At 38.8% G+C, this 22,959-nt stretch overlaps 1 protein-coding gene across 2 annotated transcripts in view; it reads right to left on the bottom strand.

Moving 5' to 3' along the window:
• ZSWIM6 (zinc finger SWIM-type containing 6) overlaps positions 1–22,959 on the bottom strand; it is a 110,436-nt gene that overhangs the window by 5,415 nt on the left and 82,062 nt on the right. For both annotated transcript variants that reach the window (XM_014268992.3, XM_005489777.4), the window contains 8 exons: positions 17,641–17,820; positions 15,964–16,140; positions 15,522–15,668; positions 12,552–12,698; positions 10,115–10,375; positions 6,171–6,306; positions 1,540–1,697; positions 858–1,021 (listed from right to left, as the gene is read on the bottom strand). In XM_014268992.3, the coding sequence (XP_014124467.1) occupies positions 858–1,021; positions 1,540–1,697; positions 6,171–6,306; positions 10,115–10,375; positions 12,552–12,698; positions 15,522–15,668; positions 15,964–16,140; positions 17,641–17,820 (1,370 nt within the window). The remainder of the gene's footprint in view (positions 1–857; positions 1,022–1,539; positions 1,698–6,170; positions 6,307–10,114; positions 10,376–12,551; positions 12,699–15,521; positions 15,669–15,963; positions 16,141–17,640; positions 17,821–22,959) is intronic.

The following is a 22,959-nucleotide window of genomic DNA, read 5'->3' as shown; positions in this document are numbered from 1 at the left end:
TACAGAACCCTCAGCTTTTTAATTAAAGATTTTAGTACCTTTCTTCAGTATAAGAAGCAACTGGGAAAATATACTTTCCCCAGAAGTCTTTGGAGCTTTATTTACTGAACCAAAGTAATAAATGGTTTTCTGATCTTTGCATGGTTTTTTTAAGAATTCCCTGAAGAGGGATGGAGATATTTGTTTTTGTTGAAAAGAACTGCGTAAACTCTAACATTCAAAAGTGTCAGGTAATATTCACTACTTGTCTGGCTCCTTTTTGCTTGCAAAGTCTCTCCTCAGAGCCTGAAAACTGATCTGCAGTACTTGTACACCTCAAGCACACTCAGATGCATCTGACTATACCACAGCTTGTGGAGTACAGGATGTTGATGGAAGTGAGAAGGCTGGTGCCAACATGTTCTGCCTTAGCAACCAGTCATTATGGTTGACCCTGGTTTTCAACAGGCATGTATCAATTCTCATTTTTTAGGGGAAAGGAAGAAAAAGAAAAGGGAAGAAACCCTGAAGACCATGCAGAAAATACAGTGCATTTCCAGCAAGCAGAGTAATTTTACTTTCTAGCCAGTCCTACATAAAATCCTGAATCCACCACACCGGGCCTCCCTCAGCCCTGAACAGAAGAGTGCAGCCAACAAACACCAGCTCTGCCTTCCACTTGAATGGCACAAAGGGACTGTGCAGATTCTTGGTCTGTGTTCACTAGTACACTGAGCCTTGTAGTAGAAAATAAAACTTAAAACCAAGTCCAGACAGAGCCCAAAGACAATATCCTTTCCTGTGCTTAAAAGCTACATGCACCAACACTGCATCAAATTTCTTTCTTCTATTATAATAACAACAAATGAGGGAAATACCTGAAGACCCAACTCCAGAGAAACTTTCAGAAGAGTTATGTCTGGCAAGCTGTCCATGAGTGTGGCTATTTTAAATGCATCCTGGGCAAGCTTGAAGATGTGTGATGAGGAGTGGATATTTTTCTGGATGGATTCTAACACTGTTTCCAGTCTCCGAACATCACCTGCAAGGTATAAACAGAATCATCAAAATGGAACAAGCTCTCAAAACACCCAGAGGTCCATTATATCTGAGCCTGACATTGCTATGCAATAGTATGATGTGTCAATTACACACACTCTGTTTTTAGAAACCTTCTATTCTATATGAATGAAAGATATAAGAGACCACAAACTGCTCTATCTGAAGGTGTTAGTGCAGCATGGGGCCAAAAGTCACTCTAATTTGTGAATTTTGGAACTGACTTGTCCACTTCTGTGTCTCACAGTCAAAGTCATGTGTCAGGAGAATAACAAGCTGTCTCATCAACCTCATATCAAGTTCATCTAGCTACCCGATGACTAAATTAACTACTATGCTAGAAAGTTACACGACAGATTTAAGCCAGTTCAGTTTGTTGTGCCCATTTCAAACTATTGCCAGACTATGATCTGGACTCCTAAGCATGACTATTATGATCTGTTTACGCATGCAATATTAAAAGCACACATTTAGTTGAGCACATAACTGACAGCAACGTACCTTTGGCTGCTGTTAGCATGGTTGATGCCAGCTCACACTGCTGGGATTCGATATGACTTAGGGTGAACCAGCGGGGATACCGGTTTGGAACAACAGATGCGATGTGGTGAGGGCGGGACAGGTCTCCTGAAGGAGCTGTGGATTCCAGTACCAGCAACCTGAAATAAGAAAGAAATCCTCTTTCATTAAACCACTATTACATTTGGTTGCTCATGAGCTAAACTAAAGCTGCAAGAATACTTGGTATTGTCTATGAAATATGTTTTTACAGTTTCAGAAAAAAAATTGGAAAACCACTTCTCTTCTTGCGGAATCTCAAAAGTTCATTTGCCAAACTTTCCTATATCAATAGGCATTTTTAACCTATCAGTATTTTATAATGTACCCTAATCAGATGTTAGGGTCCCAAACAGCAATGACAGAGAGTCAGTTTCCTTTAATACAACATTCAGACTCCATTTTCTCATTAAGTATTCATCAATCAACAACAGTCTTAGCCAACAAGGAGCATTAAAAATTTCAAATTAACGTGTTGTTGACTACTACAATCCAAATGACAGCCCACCACAAAAATATAACCTTACTGCCCTTGCTATATACTAAATACTGACAGTACATCAGCAACTCTATAAATCAGTACAAAAATAGGCTTTTTTTTAAAATACAGTTAAGCAAAGTTTCAGCATATGGATGGTTAAATAAATAGTAATAAGATCATGTCCAGAAGAAAAGCTTTTCCAGTGCTTAGCTTCTTGATGTCTCTTAGTATCGGAGGTCTGTTTCTACCAGCTTTCATATGCATGGGATTATTTAGAAGGAAGTGATCTGTGACGATCAAGGAAGTTGCATCTCTTTGTCCACAAAACTGCAACTACCGAACACTGAAAATCCAATGCATTGTGTTTTTTTCAGTGATAGACTATTTCTTATAGAATAAGCCCATTTAAATGTAAGTTACAATTTCTTATAATTAAACAAATACCTAAGTTCTGTAACTGTGGAGTATGTTGGGGTTTTTTTTGCATTAAGATGGATTTGACTTCCATCAGGTTTTTTTTTTATATCCTGAAGTGTATGATATATTAGTAAAATAATAATACAGCATAATAATATACTTAAAACATTCACTGAAAAGGGTAATTTTGAATATATGGAAAGGCATCTAGCAGGCAGTTAAAAATACAACACACCACCCAAATAACTATCACACACATGTAAGTGCATGAAAATAGGAAAAAAACTCTTGTATCAAGTCAAATCTATTCTCCAGCATCACAAAGACACCTCTTCATAAATATATTCTGAAGCTGATTTTTTCCAAGCATAGACTGAGGTTGCAGAGATGCATTATGAGCTAGCTTCAGTGAACAGAAAAGATCCTAACTATTAAATTAAGAAAGGGATTAGTAGGTTATGAGTAAGAGTTAACAGCCAAAAAGCATGAAAGAAAGGCTGTTTTGGAGAAATCTTTTGTCACTTCGCATTTAACTGCCAGCTTCTGTGCTCTTCTGCTGTGAAAAGATGTGCTGCTGTGAATTGGTGGCATTCACACAATTTTGGCAAGCTTAGGGAACACCAGAAAACCACATGTAGATTTAGCATTCTTAACCTTTTTTTTTTCTTTGAAATACCAATTATTTAGTTAGGTTTTAGCAAAGCTACCTTGTGAATAAACATCACCATTGAAGTCTGGGTCCCAAAGTCTGGCTGAAATTCAGGCTTAACAAAGGATCAAACCAAACTAAGCGAAATATTCAAGTGAGCAGTCAACTGCAGATCCATGTTCTCCAAGGCTATGCTCCATATGTTTCAGTCCTGAAGCAGAAAACTAAATAGAAATGACCATCAAGGACTACACAACCCTGTCCTTGCAGACCTGAGGTGCATACATGAACGTCTTTCTGGTCTCAGTTTCCATTTATTTCATATTAAGAGTTCCATACACTAAAATAGGACTCATAAAACTTAACAGCAACAGGTATTTCTGAATACAGGAAGGTTAAATACTCCTGAGCTGCCATGGGTAATTGACCCATGCAGACTGACACTGAACACTTCTATCTGAAGAGCAACTACCTGGGGTCTTGGGAAATTAATTTCTTTAATAAATGTGAGAAAATGCTTCACTTCTAAAAGCATGAGCAGCTGTACAGATTTCCATGCAACGCCTTTACTAACTTCCACATGGGATTTCTGTCCTTGCCACAGCCACTTCCTTTCTCCCATGCAAGACAAGATGCTCAAGTTTTTATCTTCTGACCCATTCAACTTCTCAGCCATGAGATACACATTCAATCTTCATGTTTGCTTTATTCTTGTCTCCTCAAAGCAGTATTACATTACTTTTTCATTTGGTTTGTATTGGGAGTCCTTTATTCACTGAACTAACATTCTGGTGTGAATGGAAAGAATAATCATCCTTCTTCAGGAGAATTTAAGAAGTGCAGAAGAATGCAGAGAGACATGGAATAGAAAGTGTCTAAATCTGCCACCACCACCATTCAAGACAGCAGCCCACATTTCTGAAGAGTGCCAAATATCAAACTGCAAAAAGAAAGATTACTGTCTTGGGCTGAACCTTTATCTGTCTTATAAAGTGATGAAAAAATGGCTCTGGAGGGAAAATAGCCCTGCTTGCACTGATGTCTCCTGTGATTTCACCAGATGGAAACAAAACAACAATTCCTTCTTATACTGGTCATTTAAGAAGTCATTTATTTGGTTGAGATGACAGCTTTATAGCAAATGAGGGCTGGAGCTACCCAAGACTAACTGGAGATTTCATCATTTGGATCTTTCAGTGTCTTGTTAGTTTTTCCAGTTGAGAAAGGAAACTTTCAAAAAAGATTTTTTCAGTTATGACTGGTTTCTGGGCAAATCCTTGTTCAAATGAAACTGGATATTGACTCCATGTTCACTGAGGCAGTCAGGAAGCTGCTGATGGATGAATACTTCAGCCTTGGAGGATCACTTCAATAGCTTAGTTTAAGGAATAAAAATCCATACAAACTCTACCTCTTGAGACATAATTTAAGGTAGTAACTTCAAAGTAAATACACAACAAGTATGTTTTACAAAATAATTAACTTTTTTCCTTAAAAAAAAACCAAAACCACACCAAACACAACCAAACCAACCAAAGGAACAACAAACAATGAAACAAAACAAAACCAACCAAAGACCCGCACGATATCTTGTAATATCTTCCTGTTCTGATATAATCAGTAATTCATGTACTTACCTTGAGATAAAAGAAGACTAGTAAACCCTAAGTGGCCCAGTGTAGCTTTCTGATCACACATTTGAATGTTCTCAATAGTTCATCAGTAATGTACTTTTGTCTTCTCAATCTATTTCCTAAAATGCTAACTGTAACAAGCAAGTATGCATGGTCACTCTTCACATTTTTTAGACTCTTCTCATAACATCCATTACTAGACATTCTTGGAGGCAGAAAAACACCCAACAGGCTAAGCAGACCCTTGGCTTAAACTGACAGCTATATTTTGCTCTTATGCAGGGCCTCCCATTTAGTCCTTTGAACATTGTAATTATTTTCTCACTGTTTAGCTTTTTAGAGAGAGTAGCTCCAGAAACCTCCAAGCCTCCAGAAACCTCCAAGCTCCAGAAACCTCCAAGCCATACAGACACAATCTGTTTGATGAAGCTGAACACTCTTCACGTGGATAGGACGTCCCTCAATCACTGTGCAATCATGCTTGGTGATAATGACCAGGAAAACTCAACAATTTTTCTTTTTTATAGTCTAAAACTTGACTGCTTTTAGTGCTCAGTTGTGGCTATTCTTTGCCAACTATCAACCACTAGGTTCTTGACAGTGAGCAGACATTCAGATGGGACCACTTTCTTCCCTGAACTCTATGTGGACAACAGTTTTATCTATGATCATTTAGGTCCCTGAAAACCCATTCAGAAGTTTTTTCTCAGATATCTTTACCAATCTGACCAGTCCTGAGACAGCACACACTGAACACTGACTGAGAAACATCTTTTTCCTGATTACTGAAGACAAATGAGATGCACACCAGACATTTTGCTGCCATTGGATTTACTCTATTTAGATCCCAGCATTCACCCAGAAGAGGTTAACATGTTATGAAGCACTAAACAACACAAAGGCTCTCACTACACCACTCAAATCTATTGGTGAGAGTCAATTTATAAAGAAGGTGAGTGAAACAAATTGTCCTGCTGAGCAGACTAAGCAGCAAACAATCCTGAGGCTTATGGTAAAATATCTCTTTCCTTATTTCATTACCAATATCATCATGCACACACACAACCACATGGGTGGGAGAATTGATATGCTAAAGTGGCTTTATAACACAAAACCTTGTGCCCCAGGTGTGGGATTCTACAAGTATCTGAAACAGAAAATCCAGTTTTACAAGTATAAATAAACACTAATTGGACATTTACAAATTATTATAATATAGTTACTACAAGTACCATTTACTTTATGGATGACAGAACCGAAACAGTACCTCCTTGACTCCTTGAATGGAAGAATGCATATTTTAGGAAAAGAGACTAGGTCTTGTTTACCAAACCTTTTCCCCCTTTCACATCTACTTACTTGTGCTCTTTTTAGATAACTCATGAATACGTACCGCATGGCTCTCAGTGCAGTTTTGTATGCCAATTCAGCATCATGAGGTAGGAGAGAGGTGAAGAGATACTTGGCAAATGTGTGCATTGGAACACTCTCTCGATGGATGACTTCACCTAAGCCACTGTATGGTCCACCTGCAGGAAAGAGAAACAGAATGTCAGTCTTTACAAACTGCTAGACCCCAATTTCCGAACCTTTAAAAGCATTCAGTACATCTTCAGCTAGTAGTGCTATTAAAGACATAGCCTCACCTTCACAAAAGATGAAATTACATTGGTATTTTCAGTGAAACAGATAACACATCATATATACACAATGTGTTACAGTTATATTAAATACCACGTATTATTTAGGAAAACAAGACACACTTCAAATTGTATAATACTAAGCATACTGCCAGTGCTTATACAAATGACAGAATGATTACAGTACTTCATGGGACTCACTCAGTAAGCCTGGTATAAAAAGTAGAAAGTCATAATCCTAGCTCTGCCTCCACACAGTTATATTATGCACATCAATACCCATGCATCCTGTCAATGTGCTACTGCTTCATCACAAATTCACCAGGAACAAAGAATGATAACCATAGAAAAATGTGTATCTTTAATTGAAATTACATGACTAATCACCACAGCAGCACCTGATCCCTCAAACATCTGACCTGACACTGGCATTTAAATAACCCTTTGGTCTGAATGCAGTCATGACTCAAGTCCCAGGTCCCACCCTTGGGTCACAATAAGCCCAGGCAGTTCCACAGTTGGGAACAGAGTAACTGGAAAGCTGCTCAGGGTGTAACTGACATGAGCCAAGGTGTACTCAGGTGGCCAAGAAGGCAAATGGCACTCTGGCTAGGATCAGCTGGGCCCGGGCAGGGATTGACCCCCTGTGCTGGGCCCTGCTGAGGCCGCACCTCCAGTGCTGCGTCCAGCTCTAGTCCATCACTCCAAGAAAGGCCCTGACGGGCTGGAGAGAGTCCAGAGAAGGGCAATGGAGCTGGGGCAGGGTCTGGAGCACAAGTGCTGTGAAGCAGTTGTGGGAGCTGGGGGTATTACTCCTGGAAAAAAGGAGGCTCAGGAGAGACCTTATGATTCTCTATCCCCACCTGAAAAGCCCCAGACAAGCAGAGACACAATAAAAGGAAATGGCTTCAGATTGTGCCAGGCAAGGTTTAGACTGCTTATCAGGAAAAACTTAACTGAAAGGATGGTCAGGCACTGGAATAGGCTGCCCAGGGCCGTGGTAGAACCACCATCACTAAAAGTGTTCAAATTAAGTGTGAATTTATCACTTAGGAACACGGTTTAGTAGTGAAGATAGTGGTGGCTGGCTTAATGGCTGGACTCAACAATACTATTAGACTTTTTCAACTTGAACAATTCTACGATGATGAACAAAAGGTCAAATTATGCACCAAAGCTGGCTGTTAGTCCAGTATACCCACATGATTTTAAAAAATTCTATTTTGTTTATGTGAAAACTACCCCTATGATTGGAGCAATGGATTTTTCTCTCTCAGTAAGGTGTAGATATCAATTTGATAACAGCAGCATCATGATAGACAACAACAAAATTAAAAGCAACTATTTACTTGCTGAGTTTCAAATGTTCACAGTGTATTTGAATCCTATTTCTACATTTTTTCTGCACACTTAAGACTGTTATTCCTGTTAAGAGGGAAACTATATTTTTCTTTCTATTCTGACTTCAGTGACAAGAGGTTCAGGCTTTAAATGCAGCGAGATACAGAATAAGAATCTTGTATTAAACATTACAGGACAATTATTGCACAGATAGCACTCAGCAGTTCCAGAACCTACTACTACTTCTACTAAGACTCCAACTCATCCCGCTTGAAAGGATGGATGGATGGATGGATGGATGGATGGATGGATGGATGGATGGATGGATGGATGGAGCTGTGTGGGTGCACTTTTGTTTCAGCAATGTTTTTGACTGCTGCCTTAGCACAACACACAAGGATAGAAATCACTAGGCATGAAAAAATTCTGAGCTCTATAGGTGGGCATTTCTAAAGAACAAGGCTGATTGCAAAGGAAATGTCAAAGAAGATTTAGTAAGTGACAGTGTGTCTCATAACCATTTGAAATGAAGTTGAAAGCTATTCAAATCTAGCTGGCATTGTTTGAATGAAAGAGGCAATTTCATGTATGTTTGCCAGTTGGTGGTCCAGTCAAAAACTCAGTCAGGGCACAAAGAACACATGACAAAGCATTTATGTGAAAATATATTTTGCCATTAACTTAGCAGTCAAGCAAAAAATCAGAACAGTTCTTGCAAAACGGTCTTATGTTCTGCTTTCCCACACACTCAAATGTAGCTACACACAGCACGCATTAATCTGCATTAACCACATAAAAATCAGCTTAATATTGGATTAAGTTTTCTTTATTGTATCTACCAAATTTCAACTACAAATTCACAATTGGTGTGATCAGCACCTTAAATCACTGCACAGCTTTTCCTCCATGTAAACTGGCAGTTCCTGCCTAATGTGGAACACACTGAAACTACTGCAGAAAAGCCAGATTTCTCATCACAAACTGATGCAAGACAACTGCTGCACATTGCTCACAATGGCAATTTTTTAGGCAGTTTTATTCTTCACTACTCTACTATTCTTTACTACTCTGAGAAAACATTAAAAGAATTTCAGTGATCAAAGCAGTAAACTGAATTGTCAGAGAGTATGTCTTTTCCTGCCTTTTCCTGATAAAGCATCCTTACCAGTAAACAGATGCAGCAAACTGATTTTATAATGCAGAGAAATCCTGCATGCTAATAGCTAGATCAAGACAGTAGCTTTTCTTGTCCAAAGGCCACAAAGCAGCAGTACAGACACAACATGATGGAAACCTTCACTGTGCTGCAGCTTCTCCGCAGCTTCAAATCTAGGCAAAAACAGTCACTTAAAGCTGGGAACCCTAAGCAACATACTGTACCTCTTCCATAAAAGACAACATTTAAAAAGACTAATATCACATAAACAGAGTAAAACCTGACTGTTGTGCAGCCATCTCTCAACTCACCTAGGACAGTACCACATTCCCCTTCAAGCCATGTGCATGCACTCAAAATCTGGGTGTCTCACCGAGACTTCATAAACCTGGATTATGCCTTTGGCTAATTTTTTCCCCAGAAGTTTTTTCTTCCATTCAAAAAGAACAAAAACCAGAAAGACAATCTTGGAACCCATGACATGACTCTCTGAACACGATGCTTAAGTGCTACATATTAAGCCTTTTTCAAAGTTAAGACAAAAGTACGCACTTCCATGAACAGATGTTATTTCAACACTGCCTAATTGCAAAACACAAATGGCATGTCATGGTCATAACTTAGGCACAAGACCAGAGCAGAAGCCACAACATTAGCTGAAGCCAAATACTTTAATTTCCACCTGTGACATAAACTTCAAAGGCAAGTAATCTTCTTTATTTTCACAAATAAAATGTTGCATTTCTGCCTCATGAATTTTCTGAGCTCTTCACTTTGGCATAGTGGTCAAAACTTTAATACAATATAAAGCTGCCAGTATAGTTGCTTTCGCAGAACACAAGGAATACTTAGAATTTTGGTATCTGGGAATTGCTGATAACTGATGACTGTGTTATATAATAGTTAGCCTGGAGTATATAATCAGGTTATTGAGATTATGACATGCAACAAATGTAAAGAACAAAGCGCATTCAAAATTAAAAGAAAAAGTTTATAGGTCAGTATACGCCTTATCTCTGCAGTCACATGATATCTAACGTACGACAATTCTCGTAAGAGACTTGATAAAAACTTTCATGGAGTTCTAAGCAAAAAAACCCATCTGAAGCATGTAAGGCACTTTCTGAAGGAACACTAGTTCTGTGTACTTATGTAAGTGCAGACAGTTTAGAGAAGCAGTTAGCATCTATATTCAGCTACCTTCTAATAGGAAGACTGCTTGTTTTCGAAAAATCTTCACCAGAGTATCATCCAATTCAATTTCTTGTAGCTTAGAAATAAGCTGCTCCTCATTTCGACAAACCTTCTCTTGCGCATACAAGCCATCTGGCATTATTCGCTGCTGTCCCAGCCCTATCAATGCTACTTCCACAGCCAGTGTTAAGTAAGATTCCCCTTCTTCTAGGAACTTGTGTGCAGGCAGGTGCTGGTACTCCAGAGATTTGCATTGCCCCAGGTTCTCTGTAAGAGGTGACACAAAAAGAAAAACACATCAGTAAACCATTTTAACCCATAAAATAAAATTTTAACCCATAAAATGTGCCTACAACACCACATTCACAAAGGCTTTCATTGTTAGTATTACTATTTCAGAATTATTTAAATTATTAGCTAGTCTCAAAATACAGCACTCCAATCTAAAATAGGTCATCTAATTCCACATAGCAGAAATACACAAAAATAATTTGGTTTTAAATAATCCACTCAAGTGAAAATAAAGGTTTTCAATTTTTAAAAAGGCAGCTCCTCCCGATTTGTGTTAATGAGGCCAAAACTGCAAGATCCATTCCAATTTCTTTCCCTACCAATTTATTTCCTTGAAGCCATGATGCACAAGAGGAAGGGAGAACTGCTTTTACACCTATGTAGATATCACTTTAAGGCATTAGAACTGTGCAAACACAATAGGCGCAGGACCTCCTCACCTTTAATATATGCTCTGTTTGCTAGCACTCTTTTCAGGCTTTTAATTTGTTACACTTGTGCTTATGATAAAAATGCATATTGTTAACATTAGAAATCCTACTTTTAGTAACAATTACAAGCAAATCCTACACAGGCCAAGCCATAAACTGTTTTAAAGAGCGCTATCAATTCATCTGGCACTTCACAGACACAACATATGACAAAATGCTATTTCAGCTTGTAGCATTTTACAGTCTAATTTGGGAACAAAAAGTTGTAGTTGTCAGATGTAAGGAGATGGGCAACTGCAACAAATAGAAAGGCTGAATGCACTTGGAAGATTGCACGTGTATGTACAAAAGGAAGTTACTTTTCAGCACACAATTATTTTTATTTCATGGGGTTGTTTTGCTTTTTTAGTAACAGCAGAGGATCTGATTTCCAAATTTTTAATTGAAAGTTTTTCCAGAACTGGTAAGAGAGTAGAAATTTACTGAAGAAAATCTAATTGAATAAAAGGAGTTCTGAGGCAAAGCCCCAAGAAGATTGTGGATGTGTACATAAAAGAGCTTCAGGTAAAGTAATTAATCCAGTTTCTGTCCACACTAGTGTTAAGAAGCTACCCCAAAGGTGGAAAGAGACTGAAAATAAGGAATTAATCAGTTAAAATCCAGGGAACAATTACTGAAATTGAAACAGCTGTATATATCCTATCCCTATCCTAAATAATTTATTTATATAGCAACATTACTTTCCAACTCCTACCATTTATAGACTATATATGTTACCAATTTCAAGTGTTTTGTCATTGTTTTGGAATATTATGTACACCGTAGCTAAGAAATCCAATAACATCCAGGGCTATATTTAGGAGTGTTGCCAGCAGGTTGAGGTAGGTGATCTTGCCCATTTGCTCAGCACTAGTGAGCCCACATCTGGAGTGCTGTGTCCAGCTGTGGGCTCCCCAGCCCATGGGAATGCTGCAGGAGATCCAGTGTGGGAACACAAAGATGATTAAGGGACTGCAGCATCTCTCATATAATGAGAGTGAGAGAGCTGGGATTATTTAGCCTGGAAAAAAGAAGGCTCAGGAGGATCTTACCAAAATGTATAAATATCTGATGGGAGAATGTAAAGAAGACAGTGCCAGACTCTTCTCAGTGGTATCCTGTGACAGGACAAGAGGCAATGGGCACAAACTGAAATACAGGAAATTCCATCTGAGCATAAGAAAACACGTTTTAACTACGAGGATGGATGAACACTGCAGGAAGTTGCCCTGGAAGGTTGTATAGTCTTCATACCTGAAGTTATTCAAAACCCAATGGATACAGACCTGAGCAATGCGCTGCTCTAGGTGACCCTGCTACAAGCATACCAAGTGGACTAGATGATCCCCAGAGGTGCCTTCCAAACTTAACAACTCTGTGATCCTGTGATTTCCTGCAATTTCTCAGAACAAGAACAGTGCAATGTATGTGGAGAAGACTGCTGCTATGAAGTCTTATGGGGTTTTATTTCAAACATGAAACATGTAATTTTCTTCAAGAATGAGTAACTGGTAACTTTTAAGTGCTTTTTAGTTTACACATTGCGTTTTCCTAAGCTATGCAAATGTGAGTTCCTATCCTATAGAAACAGTGATTTTGAAACTGATTCAAAAAGGCAAGACAGAAAAATACCTCCAGTAAATGAAGAAATGTACCAGACTGCTGCATTTGCTTGGTCTTACCCGTGAAATCGGAGAATCCATGGAAGCTGTCATCATCCACCCTGCAGGCTTCCATCAGGCTACCAAAAAGGGTGCCAATGGGGTCCAAAGGGTGTCCCACCCAGCCTTCAAGATTTGTTATTGAGGTTACTCCCCTGTGGAGAAGATCTGTGGCAAAAAGACACAGAGACAAGGGAGGGAGGGAAAGAGAGCTCATGTAAGCCCATCAAAACAATTACACAAGTGAAACTGCTTAAAATGCTCTCAGTACAGAATTCAAAGCATTTCCAGTAGCTTCTGCATAGAAAGAGAAAATAGTATCTTTCGGGGTGAATTCACTGCCCTTAGTGAATATGTAAATGAGGAATAAGAAAAGAGAAAGAATGAAAGCCAAACTTTTTGAGCACTAGCAAAGCACATTATAGGTCCAAAATTTCGATGGCAATGTCTTTTGAAATCTCTTCCTTCGTACTACAAGAACTCTTCTGAAAATGTCTGCTTCAAGAATTACAAGGAATTTTTTGGTAAAATATTTACAATTTGCTCACCCAAAAAGACACAGTACCCTTTTTACATTTTTAAGTTAATCTGATGAAACTAAAATAAATGAAAATAAATTATGAGCTTATACAGCACCTCTCTCTCTCTGCACTAAACTCAGGATGACAGTTACTCAAAAAAAACACCAAAAAATGTTTAAATGATATATACAAGAAATAATTGTCTTTTCATAGGATCAAGTGCATTTTTGGTCATTTTAAGATTTTAGTCCACAAATACCTTCATCAGTATTTTTCTGTAGCCCATTCCCAATTTCTTACTTGGTTAGAGCACAGAAAAAAACATAAAGTGCAATGAATTGGAGGAAGTGTGATTGTGGTAAAAGGTATTAGCTATTCCCCAAATTCACGTCATATGGGAACAACTTCCCTTTGACACTCCCAGCTTTCTTCCTCCCAGACATACAGACACAAGTAAACGATGAGAGATCAGATGCATTATTGACTACTCCCTAAAAACTGTACACAAGCCATTATGGCTGCTCTGCTCCTCTGCCTGTCACACATTAACTTGTACCTCCCTTCACTATCTATTGTTCACAAAGCATCATATATCTGAGTAACCATAAACATTAAATTTTTAAGTCCTGCTTTCTGCTATTTAAATGTGTGGGGGCTACAAAATGAAACACAGACAGACTGTCAGGATGGTAAAGGTTTTTTTAAAGAATCCATCGGTACGTAATATGAAAAACTCATGTAAATCATTCCATTACCTAACAAATAATAAAGACAATAGGCAGAAGTAAGGAATATTACCAAGAAGGATTCATCAGTGTGACTTCTTACTGATTCACTTTGTTCTGTTTATTCTGTTGTGCCTACTTATGAGCTTCTCTTGTGTCATGCCAACCAAAGGCTTCAATCATCTTGTCAGAGACATTTAACTTAAAATCACACAAGGGGTTCCATGGACATCAGATCAGCCACATAAAAGCCAAGCAGAACCATGGAGTGTTTGCTGAACAAAATGCCTAAAGCTGGGCTGTAGCTGCAGTTTGCTTCTGGTTATAGAGACCAGCAAACTTTATGGTATTAAAAGCGTCTTTAAAAAATTCCCCATGAAATTAAAAAGTAAAAAAGCAGGGAGAGATAACACAGAAACCACAAACTACTTTGTTTCAAGGCAGGATGGATCACATTTCATGCACTTTGTTAAAATGATAATAGAATATTAGGTGATAGCTACAGAAACAGGAAAGGAATTTAACAGGGGTACTGAATGTCTACATGCTGCACCAGGCAACTGGGAATGAAAAGGAGCACTATTACAACCAGCACACTTGCAACAGATTTCTCACACCTGCCAGTGGTATGAACACACACACACTGAAACAGACACCTCCCTTCTTAACAAAAAAAAAAAATTTAAAAAAAACACTTACTCCATTTTTCTGTGTGAAAAAAATACAAAGGCACATAGGAACTGCAGCTAAATTTTTTATCAGCTAGGTGCATATATATTATCTTCTAAATGCTCATTTCTGGGAAAACATCTGAACACATACTTAAAAAATTTACACATATAATTTCACACTGGTATTTCTGACTACAGTGCATGAGGATACACACAGTTTAGAATAACAGAGAACATCTAAAATAAAATTTGAATGAAAGGATTAGTGTAGCAGCTGAGAAAGTAATTCCAGTTTTTCTACATACACTCTTCTACCACAAAGCCACCCTCTTCATCCACTGCCTCTTCCAACTACAAAGGTTCAGAGCAGAATTATTTTGGGTTGCAAGGATCACGTGCCACAGAAACTATATGTGAAGGAGCACACCCCTTCAAAAAAACCAATGGCAGTGCTCAGTGAAATACCACAAAACATTTTATAAAAAACGGCATTAGAAAAAAACAAAAGACCAGACAAACAAACAAAAAAAAACCCCCAGCCAATCAAACAGCCAATAAAAAAGGCCCAAAAGGCCCACACAAAACCTCAATCCCCTCTCTACAGAGAAACTAAAATTTTAAGCATTATAAGCGATTCTCTTGGAATACACTGCCAGATTTGATGAATTTTTGTAGTTCAGATTTTGCCTCATTGTACCCTCTAGACTTACACTTCATAATACAATGCTCAGCAAAATTATAGATCAGAGAAAAAAAAATTAGAGAGCTGACATGCCAAATGCAAAGTGACCCTGTAAACTCAGTGACTATTTTCATTGTGTAACCAAAACCTCTGACTGGAATAAAGGCCCTATCATGGCATATATATTGGAAAAGGCTGATAAGAGCCCTGCACAGCTCATAATAAAGTTTACAGAAAACCTACGACATCCAGAATGTGACATTTACCACTATCAGACTGAAGAGTTAAAAGCCATCTCTTTCACTGTAGTTTCAAAACCAGTTTCCTCATGTGAACTTCCTGGTGTTACTATCAACTTGCACACCCTTTGCCCTCCTCTTCCCCACATTTACCTTTCTTCTGAGCCCGGAACATTTCCAGCTGTTTCTGCTGCTGCCTCCTTAGTGTATTAACAATAGCTATTGCTAGCCTCAGTGCTTCTCGTGGGTATCCATGAGATCGTAATGCATCAACTCTCGCGCAGGCTGTAGGAACATGTTCTAAAGCAGAAAAAGTAACTGAAGATTAGCAATGCCTCCATAAATGCAATGGCCTGTTTTGCTACGTTACTCAAAAAGGCTTTTTTTGTTTCAATTTTTTCTGTTTTGTTTTGTCTTTAAAACTATGCAAGAGAGACTTAAAGGACTACTTCTGACTACTACATTTCAAGGGAGCCTCTGTTCTTTTTGCCAGGCTTTTCATCCATCTCCCCACCACCTCCCCCCTCAAAATAATGCCATAAAAAATTAACAAAGCACCAAGTCATGGAAACATCTTTCCGGTTTAGCCACTTACCATGCCAGAGGGGCCACCCCTGAGAGTCAAAGAGCAAGTTTTCAGTGTCGTCATGGTAACAGCAGTTGGTGTACAGGTCACTGCTGATAATGTGCTGTAAGTGGCTGTCCTGCCAGTGCAGATCACACGCCTCAATGGCTCGAGTAAAGACTGTCCGATGTGGCCTGTTCGATGAATCTGTCATTTTCACAGGTTTAGAAAGCTGCATCAGCTTTTACTCATTCATACATGAATCAGTCATTCAGTGTTCCTGTCTTCTGCAAATTCACCAACCCCCAGCCAATGGCAGTCTGCCTTGCCCTCTCTCCACCAAGCAGCCCGCAGATGACATTTCACATCCTATTATTACCCAAGAGCTCAGACAACGTGTGTGCCATTCATCTTGCATTCAGAGAGAGATACAGAAACCAGCACAGCTGATGGCAGACAGGACTCTACACAGAGAACTGCTAGAGGTGAAGGACATTCAACAGCAAGTGCAAACTAGGATGTATATGGCACTCGAGCATCCCCAGTGTCTCTCCTTATGACCACAATCGCCAAAAGGAGGGATAAATTCATCAAAGTTTTGTAGTTTTTCTTTCTGTGAAGTGACACTAACTTTGAGCACTTGTATAACTTCGTTCGTCATGAACATAAACAAATATTATTAATGAATGAGGTCCTGAAGCCATAGAGCTGACATAATCCTCACTGGACATTTTTCTATGGCAAAATTTTTCTTTCGACACAACACTGCATCCATCAATGCTCAGACGCCATGTCAGAGTTATCAGCAGCATGTCCAGGCTGGTCTGAACATGATGAGCAAGCAAAATACCTAAAGGGTCTTTTGTTGAAAGAACTTATCTTCTTGGCTAGCTGTGAAATTTAATAATGAACCAAGCACAGGTGATCTTCCAAGAAAAAGGAAAAACAATAAACCCGACGAAGCGCAGATCTGACACCTACCAAGAAATTTAATCGTAACTTTATTGCCATTGTATGCAGAATGTTTGAGGACTATGAGCAGTTTTACCTGCAAAAACACCCTGCACTTTGCCTAGTTATTAGTAGTCATCTTTGTCTGAAGATGACCGTACAAAGCTTCTGTCAGAGTGATAATCACACCTGAGATTAGAAAGCATGATACGGAGTACAAAGACACCTCCCCAAGATGGCAGCACTGCAGCTGCACCCTCCACACACACCTAGTAATGCAGACGGCTCATACAGAGCACATCCTACAAACAGATGCCTCAGTTTCTCACGTACAAGTTTCATGTAGTTTAAAAAAGATCCCTCTTTAAACAGCTATCAAGGCTTTGTAACTGCAAACAAAATAAAAACCCCAATAGCAGAAGGAATACTAGAGTACAGTCAAGCAAAAAACACCAGGCTTTTACACAACACACTTGAAGGACATCCAATTTTCATGCAAAAATATTTAGAAGTATCAAATGAAGAGTTAGAGGACCTAACAAAACAAAAATACCTGCTCTGAAAGTGTTACAGCCCCAGCATAACAAAAACCACATATTTGTTCTTCTGCAAAGATAGCATTGGTACAACAGATTTTCGCTGGTCAGTCCTCAACAAGAAAGTTACTTGTACCAGGAAAAAGGGCTGAATTCTGCAAAGCTAGAGTGTACAAGATAGAAGTTATATGTTGCAGTCGGTGTATACATTTAGGCTCACCTTGGTTAGCATTTGCACCCTGAGGCAAAGCATTGGTTAAATTGGGCAGCTCGTTTCCATGGTTTCCATCTTCCCAGGGACAAACATCCACACTGTTCCATTTTTTCAGCTGTTTTAGCCAACTGGACTTCTGCTCCAACTTGCAGTGGGGATTTAAGACTATACACATCCACAGAGCACCTGATTTTAAAAAAAGTGCTAAATTATGTTTTCTATTAAAACATGCAGCAGCCAATGACTAATTGCAAACTTCTACAGCACAGACTTTTCCTCCACTCAAAGGTTACTCTGCTTGCTTCCCAGCTATGCTTAACACCGCACAGACTGAACTCCTGACAGAGGATCTTGGGCTGGCGCGGCCAATCTGAAGCAGCTGAAAGACGGTTCCAAGCCAGCCTTCTCAATTAAAAGGCATTAATTAGTAGGTCTTTTATATTAGAAATCCAGAGTTCCCAGTGTATGGCTCATCAGACAGGAAGGAACATCAGTCAAAGGCAAAAAAGATGTTACAGAAGTTACATTAACAAAGTTTTTCTTCTAATTCTTGTATCAGAAGTGAATGTTGTTTCATATTAATGAGAACTATCAGTATCCTTCAACTTCACATTACACCAAAGACACATATTAGTACGACAAGCATGTTGCAAACATATATCTTCACACTCAGAACCCATCAGAAGTACTCATGTAATTTATTCCCAAATGCATCTGGGTCTCAGATAACCAGTACAACACACTAGTTTTGTGCAGTGTGGTAGGAATAGACGTTTTTATACCAATTACTTCAGTAATTTGGTTACTCTAGAAAATTTGTTTTACATTTTCTGTTTAGGGAGTTCTAAGGAAAGGCTAATTTGTGCTGACATATCACATATCACCATTTCATAAACTGCTCCCTGAGACTGTATCTAGCACAGCAGGCATAAATGCATCTGGATGTCTAGAAGCAAACCTTTCAAATGGAAAGGTTTTTCTCTAAATCAGCTGTCCCTTCACCAGCTTGAACTTTGACAGAACCATGAAGACATCTGAAAGTACTCTTTAGCAACACTTCATCTGCTCACTAAGGACGTGCCTTATACACTAAAAGAGATCACAAGAAAATGCTTAGACTATACAATGTTCATGATAGGCTGGAAAAAAAGCCAAAGAATAAAAATGAAGCTGGTCCTTCTAGGATAATAAATATCCCCCATTCTGGGATCCTTTTGCTAAATAAAAATGCAAAATCAATACCCAGGGCACAGGGCACTGCATCACATTCATTCCTAAAGTAACTCAGGTAGGCCCCAGCACAGAAATCAATGGAAACAAAGCATGATTCTTAAGGTTAAGCCTCCTGCAATTCGACACTAACATATTAGGGGAAGCAATATAAAAAAAAATGAAAATAAAAACAAAATACAATATGTTACTATTCAAAACACCAGAGAGATACTAAACTACTGCAGTTTATTACTGCACAGTGGATTATAGTACAGCAAGTGTTCTGGGTTCAGGAAGTGCCTGAAACTTGCCATGGGTGTGAATAAGGCCAATACCACTTTTAAAAACTTACTTTTTTATTTTAACATATTATTTTCTTTAAACACACTTGCCAGCACACTTCACTCTCCAAAAGGAGTCAAATTACAACTGGTTCTTATTATTAAGCATCAATGATTCAGTACTGCCCAAGACAAAATGTATGCATTTCTTGCTATCTGTAAAACAAAACACAAGATGCAGCACAACAGAAAGCCTTGGAGAGAACAGTTGTGGGCTTGCTTTTTTATTTTCAAAATCAAGTATCCCTTGAAGGCATAACACTGTACCTCTCAGCATCTAACAAAAAAAAAAAAAAAAACAAACCACCCCAAAAACAACAAAAAAAAAAAAAAACCCCAAAGAACAACCAAACAAAAACCAAAACAAAAAACCAAAACAAACCAAAAAACAACAAAGAATCCAAAACCCCCAAAAACCCACCAATGTAATACTTTGTAACCACAATCCCAGTGTAGTCAGACTGAAGTAAAAGCAATGTGGAATATCTTAAATCCACTCAGTAAGTATTTCAATCATCCATCAAGGCAGAACACACACCACTGTACTGCATCATACCCCTACAGAATAAGTGACCTTTTTTTTCTCTACATCTGAGGAACACCCCTAGAGGCAAGACAACTGACCAGCCTCCTAAGGAATCTGCACAACACATGTGGTACATCTGTAAGGAGAGGGCAAGATAACCCAAGGTATTAACATGCTTTTAAAATATCGTAGTTTCACGTGGGAAACTGTGTCAACTACGAATCCAGTTAGGCTTGTTAGTAGTCATCGTCTCTGAAGCTCAGGCAATTTTCATGTAAAGAACGAGTGTACTTCCAATAAACTCCTCACGACCCACTTAAAATTTCAACAGAACCCACAACTGCACCCTGTTCCCTATGGCTTCAGAGAAAGCTGCATGCAACATGTGAGATCTCAAACAGCTTACATGGCTGTTGATTCCCTGCAGGAAGAGGACGATGAGACAAAACTCACAAGAAAAAAAGGGAATAGGAAGAGCTCCTGTAGCACTACAAAGTGTATCACCTGCAAGAAGGATGCACAATGCCACTGACCCCAGACTCTTCAATCTATTTGGATTTCTAGGTCTTTTTGGTTAGTTTGGGTTTTAGTGAGGTTTGTTTTGGTGTATTTTTTTTTTCCTTCTCTCCTCTCTCCATCCCTGCCCCAGGTGTATGCATTTACCTCTATTCATATCTCTTCCTACTTCTGCTTCCTAAACACCTTCCCCCTCCCCTGACATGTGCTCCATTCTGGCTTTTTCAATTCACTGATTCCCGCCCTGCTCCCCACGCTGAAGAATCTGAAATGTTCACTTGTGCCCAGACTTTATCATATGTCAAGTGGCAGGAGCCTGGAGGAGGATATTCTTATTTGACTCTGATGCTGCTCAGTGGAAGCCCCCTCGAACTAGCCGTGAAATGTCAACACCAACCTGAAGGTGTACCCTAGTCTCAAACAAGAGAGTTTCTATTTCTGCCTGATGGTTCCCATTTGTGGAAACTGCTGATATTGTTCGCCCTTTAGTACAGAAACGGCCAATGGATAAAATGAAGGCCAGGTACTCATAATCTGCAAGAAAGGTATCGAAATCAATTTCTAGTGACTTCAGCCTAAAACCTGCTGTTGGCAACAGTTCATGCTCCAAAGAAATTGGAATGCATTCCAAAATACATTCTTAAGTTTACATGTTTGATTACATTTAATGATGTCACCAATGCAAACTACAATATGAACAAAAGTCTCATTAAATAATAACACTTTTTAAAAAGAGACACCAAAGCCCCAGAGAAAATATTTGTGTTTACAGGCTGCCTCTCTCTCTAACATAGCTCTCTCTCATTCCTATCTCCTTTTCCCCAGATTTTTTTCCTTACTGGTTCTCAGAATGCTGACACATCTTCCCCCCACCCCAAACTTCACACTACTAGAACACAACTGAAGTTCTTGTTTAAATTCCTGGACTCTATCCTATGTCTTTTCAGTACAAAACTCTCCACAGCACTATGCCAAAACAAACACAATTCAATATACAAGAAGTTTTCCCCAGAAAATATTTGGAAAATATGCCATGTTGCAACTGCAATTTGATGCTTATTTCACAAGAGAAAGGGTATTAGAGCTGTCACATTGCAGTGAGGAATTGCCTATTTTGATTCAACACTAATCTCTGAAAAAAGGCAGCTTTGCCAAAACAGACCTTTGGTTCAGACAGACCTCCTTTTGAAAATGCATAATTATCATTCATCTTTAGTGTTCATCACACGACCAAAAAAAAAAAAAAAAAAGGAAAAATTTACATGCAGGCCTTCCTTGCACATACAAGGGAATATCAGTACTTTTATGTTTCTCTGGAGACATCCATATCTTTGAATTTAGGGGTCAGCATGCATTTACATTGATCAGGATTTAAATACGCAAATTGAAAAAATGCTAAGAGCTTTAAGTCACTGTAAAAGTAGATGTAGTATAGAACAGTAGGATAACTACACAGGATACACATCCTGTGTACACACATATACATGAAGCTATACTGAGGACCCAGCACACTATTCTGTTCATCTGTTTGATTACATTCTGCTTTTCCAAAAAACATCATGCTATCTTTGTCAGGATTGCTGTACAGCTGAGCTTGGGTCAGCATTTCCTCATTCACAACACCTGTGTAATCAATTGCTAGGACTTGGCCTTTGCTTTGGAATTATACATTTTATATACTTCAGATCAAGTATACAGTGCATTTCCAAAATTAAAATATTCAAGAAACAGGTGCTGTAACATTTCTTTGCTCTTTCCATTAATGCACAACTTCATCTTAAAAAAGAAGCTACAGGAGTAGTATTTGACCATTTCAAAGAAAATGTAGCCAGGTAATCAAGATCACTCCCTCTGCCCAAGAGACAAGACAGCTTCAACACCTGCTGCACACTTGCCACTGTGCCCCACTTGAGACTAATCAATTCTATTACAAAAGCATAATCTCCCAGCATTGAAAGTGCCAGAAGAAAAACAATACTAGCAGACAGAACCTATGAATGCTTTGAAGTATAAGTGTCAGCAAAGGACTTTAAAGTGGTTTCCATCTGTATTTTAAACACATACCCACTTTCACTGGGACAGCCACTTGGAAACCTCAAAGAAGGTACTGTGTGGTGTTTATTGCTTCTGAATGACAAGGACAAGTGCCTTCAGAATAACAGGCAAAGCCATTGCCCTTCTCCAGGGACAGAGAGATCTCCACCAGAACAAAGCATAATCACAAGTCCCACTGGAGACTGCTCCAATTAAACAGTTGCCTTTACAGAATGGCAAAGACAGGCAAAGTGCTTCAGGACTATTCCCTCTTCAATCAGAACACCAAGGAAAACTACTCTCAGCACTCAGTTGCACCCAAGTTGCAATTTTATTCACAAACATGCCTTAGTGCATTCTGGTTTCAATATTTAGCCTTCAGAGAAAAAGGTTTTGTTTGGTGTGGTGTTTTTTGGAGAACAGTGCTGCTTCATTTTGCACTAATTCATTCTATTAGTGAATTAAACTTTGATGTATTGGTCATGACAAGTGCTTCATGCTGACTGTATTGTGTGTGATAGCATAATCACTCCCCTTGCATTTCACACTAGCTGCCTGATTAACACCATAGATTACCTGCAGCTGATGGCATGAGGGAATCACCACCCTTCTGCAGGCTAACCTCCAAGCATGCATTTCAGAGAGGGGAAGTGTAAAACAGAGACAAAATAAAATACCTAATTCCTTAAGCTTCTC

The sequence above is a fragment of the Zonotrichia albicollis genome, chromosome Z (assembly GCF_047830755.1).
Source record: "Zonotrichia albicollis isolate bZonAlb1 chromosome Z, bZonAlb1.hap1, whole genome shotgun sequence".
Taxonomy (NCBI): domain Eukaryota; kingdom Metazoa; phylum Chordata; class Aves; order Passeriformes; family Passerellidae; genus Zonotrichia; species Zonotrichia albicollis.
Note: the sequence above shows the minus strand (reverse complement) of the source record. Positions and strands in the feature narration are given on the sequence as shown.